This window comes from Perkinsus marinus (assembly GCF_000006405.1).
Source record: "Perkinsus marinus ATCC 50983 genomic scaffold scf_1104296928872, whole genome shotgun sequence".
Taxonomy (NCBI): Eukaryota; Perkinsozoa; order Perkinsida; family Perkinsidae; genus Perkinsus; species Perkinsus marinus.
The window spans coordinates 1-1,119 of NW_003216671.1; the positions used below are offsets into that span (position 1 = coordinate 1).

At 49.3% G+C, this 1,119-nt stretch overlaps 1 protein-coding gene across 1 annotated transcript; it reads left to right on the forward strand.

The window, feature by feature from the left end:
- Positions 1 to 22: 22 nt before the first annotated feature.
- Pmar_PMAR009926 (Histone H1-delta, putative) lies at positions 23 to 469 on the forward strand (the record flags this gene model as incomplete). Its single annotated transcript, XM_002787968.1, has 1 exon — positions 23 to 469. One exon carries the CDS (start codon positions 23 to 25, stop codon positions 467 to 469), a length of 447 nt encoding a protein of 148 aa, XP_002788014.1.
- Positions 470 to 1,119: the final 650 nt, after the last annotated feature.

Here is a 1,119-nt window from a genome sequence, read left to right on the forward strand (position 1 = left end):
GGCTCATCCCAATTATTCGGTTATGATCAAGCAGGCCTTGACCACGTGTAAGGGATTCCAGAAGATGAGCCGTCAGGCCGTTCTCAGCTTCATCAAGCAAAACTTCGGTGTCGAGAATAAGGCAGCTCTTAACAAGGCTCTTAAAGCTCTCGTGGATGCTGGTACTGTCAGCCAAGCGAAGGCGTCATACAAACTGGCTGCTGGGTCAAGGGCTGCCGACAAGAAGCCCGCGTCCGCGAAGAAGTCCAAACCAAAGGCTCACAAAAAGAAGGCTTCTGCCAAAAAGCCTTCGACAAAGAAGGCTACGACTAAGAAGCCTGCTAGGAAGCCGGCTGCTCCGAAGACCAAGAAGGTCGCTGCGAGCAAGAAGGTTTCTGCTCGATCAAAGCCTCCGGCGAAGAAGCGGGCTGCCGAAAAGGTCAAAAAAGTGACGGCGAAGAAGCCTGCGGCTAAGCGATTGAAGAAGTAGGTCTTGAGGTTTTGGTAGAGACCTTTTAATTGCCCACAATCATTACAAGGCGTTGTTTGGCGCCATCATGAACGGTCTAATGAGAAACCCCATGGAAACTGCGAATAGGAGAGGTATCTACCAAACTGCGAACCCAGGGCCTGAAAGCTGGAGTCTGGTTCTAGAAATACTGACCAAACCAGAGGATGAGTCAGTGAACTGATATAAGTGAGCTATCCGAGCATCAGCCGCAGTCGTCCTTGGGGACTACAGTTTTATCATTGTGGCACTCAATTCCATCGACATCAACGCAACGTTGCTCTCATTGAATACGATGATCCCCAACTGGGTCATTTATCCACCAGGAAACCGACCGTGTTTTCCCCTCATGCAAAGTACGTTATTATGACGCAATGTACAGTGATGGCCATCAAGTGGTGTGTTTTGTCACTTTTTTCGTCAGAAAAGTCGGACTTCCATGGCAGATGGGATTTACCATGATCGTTTACACTTTGATATCAATCTAATTTCACTAGCAACTTATGTCTGGCAGAGGCAAAGGCGGCAAAGTTTAGGAAAGGGCGGTGCTAAACGTCATCGTAAGTTCTTCGCGACACATTCAGGGCATCACTAAGCCGGCTATCCGCAGCTTGCGCGCCGTGGTGGAGTCA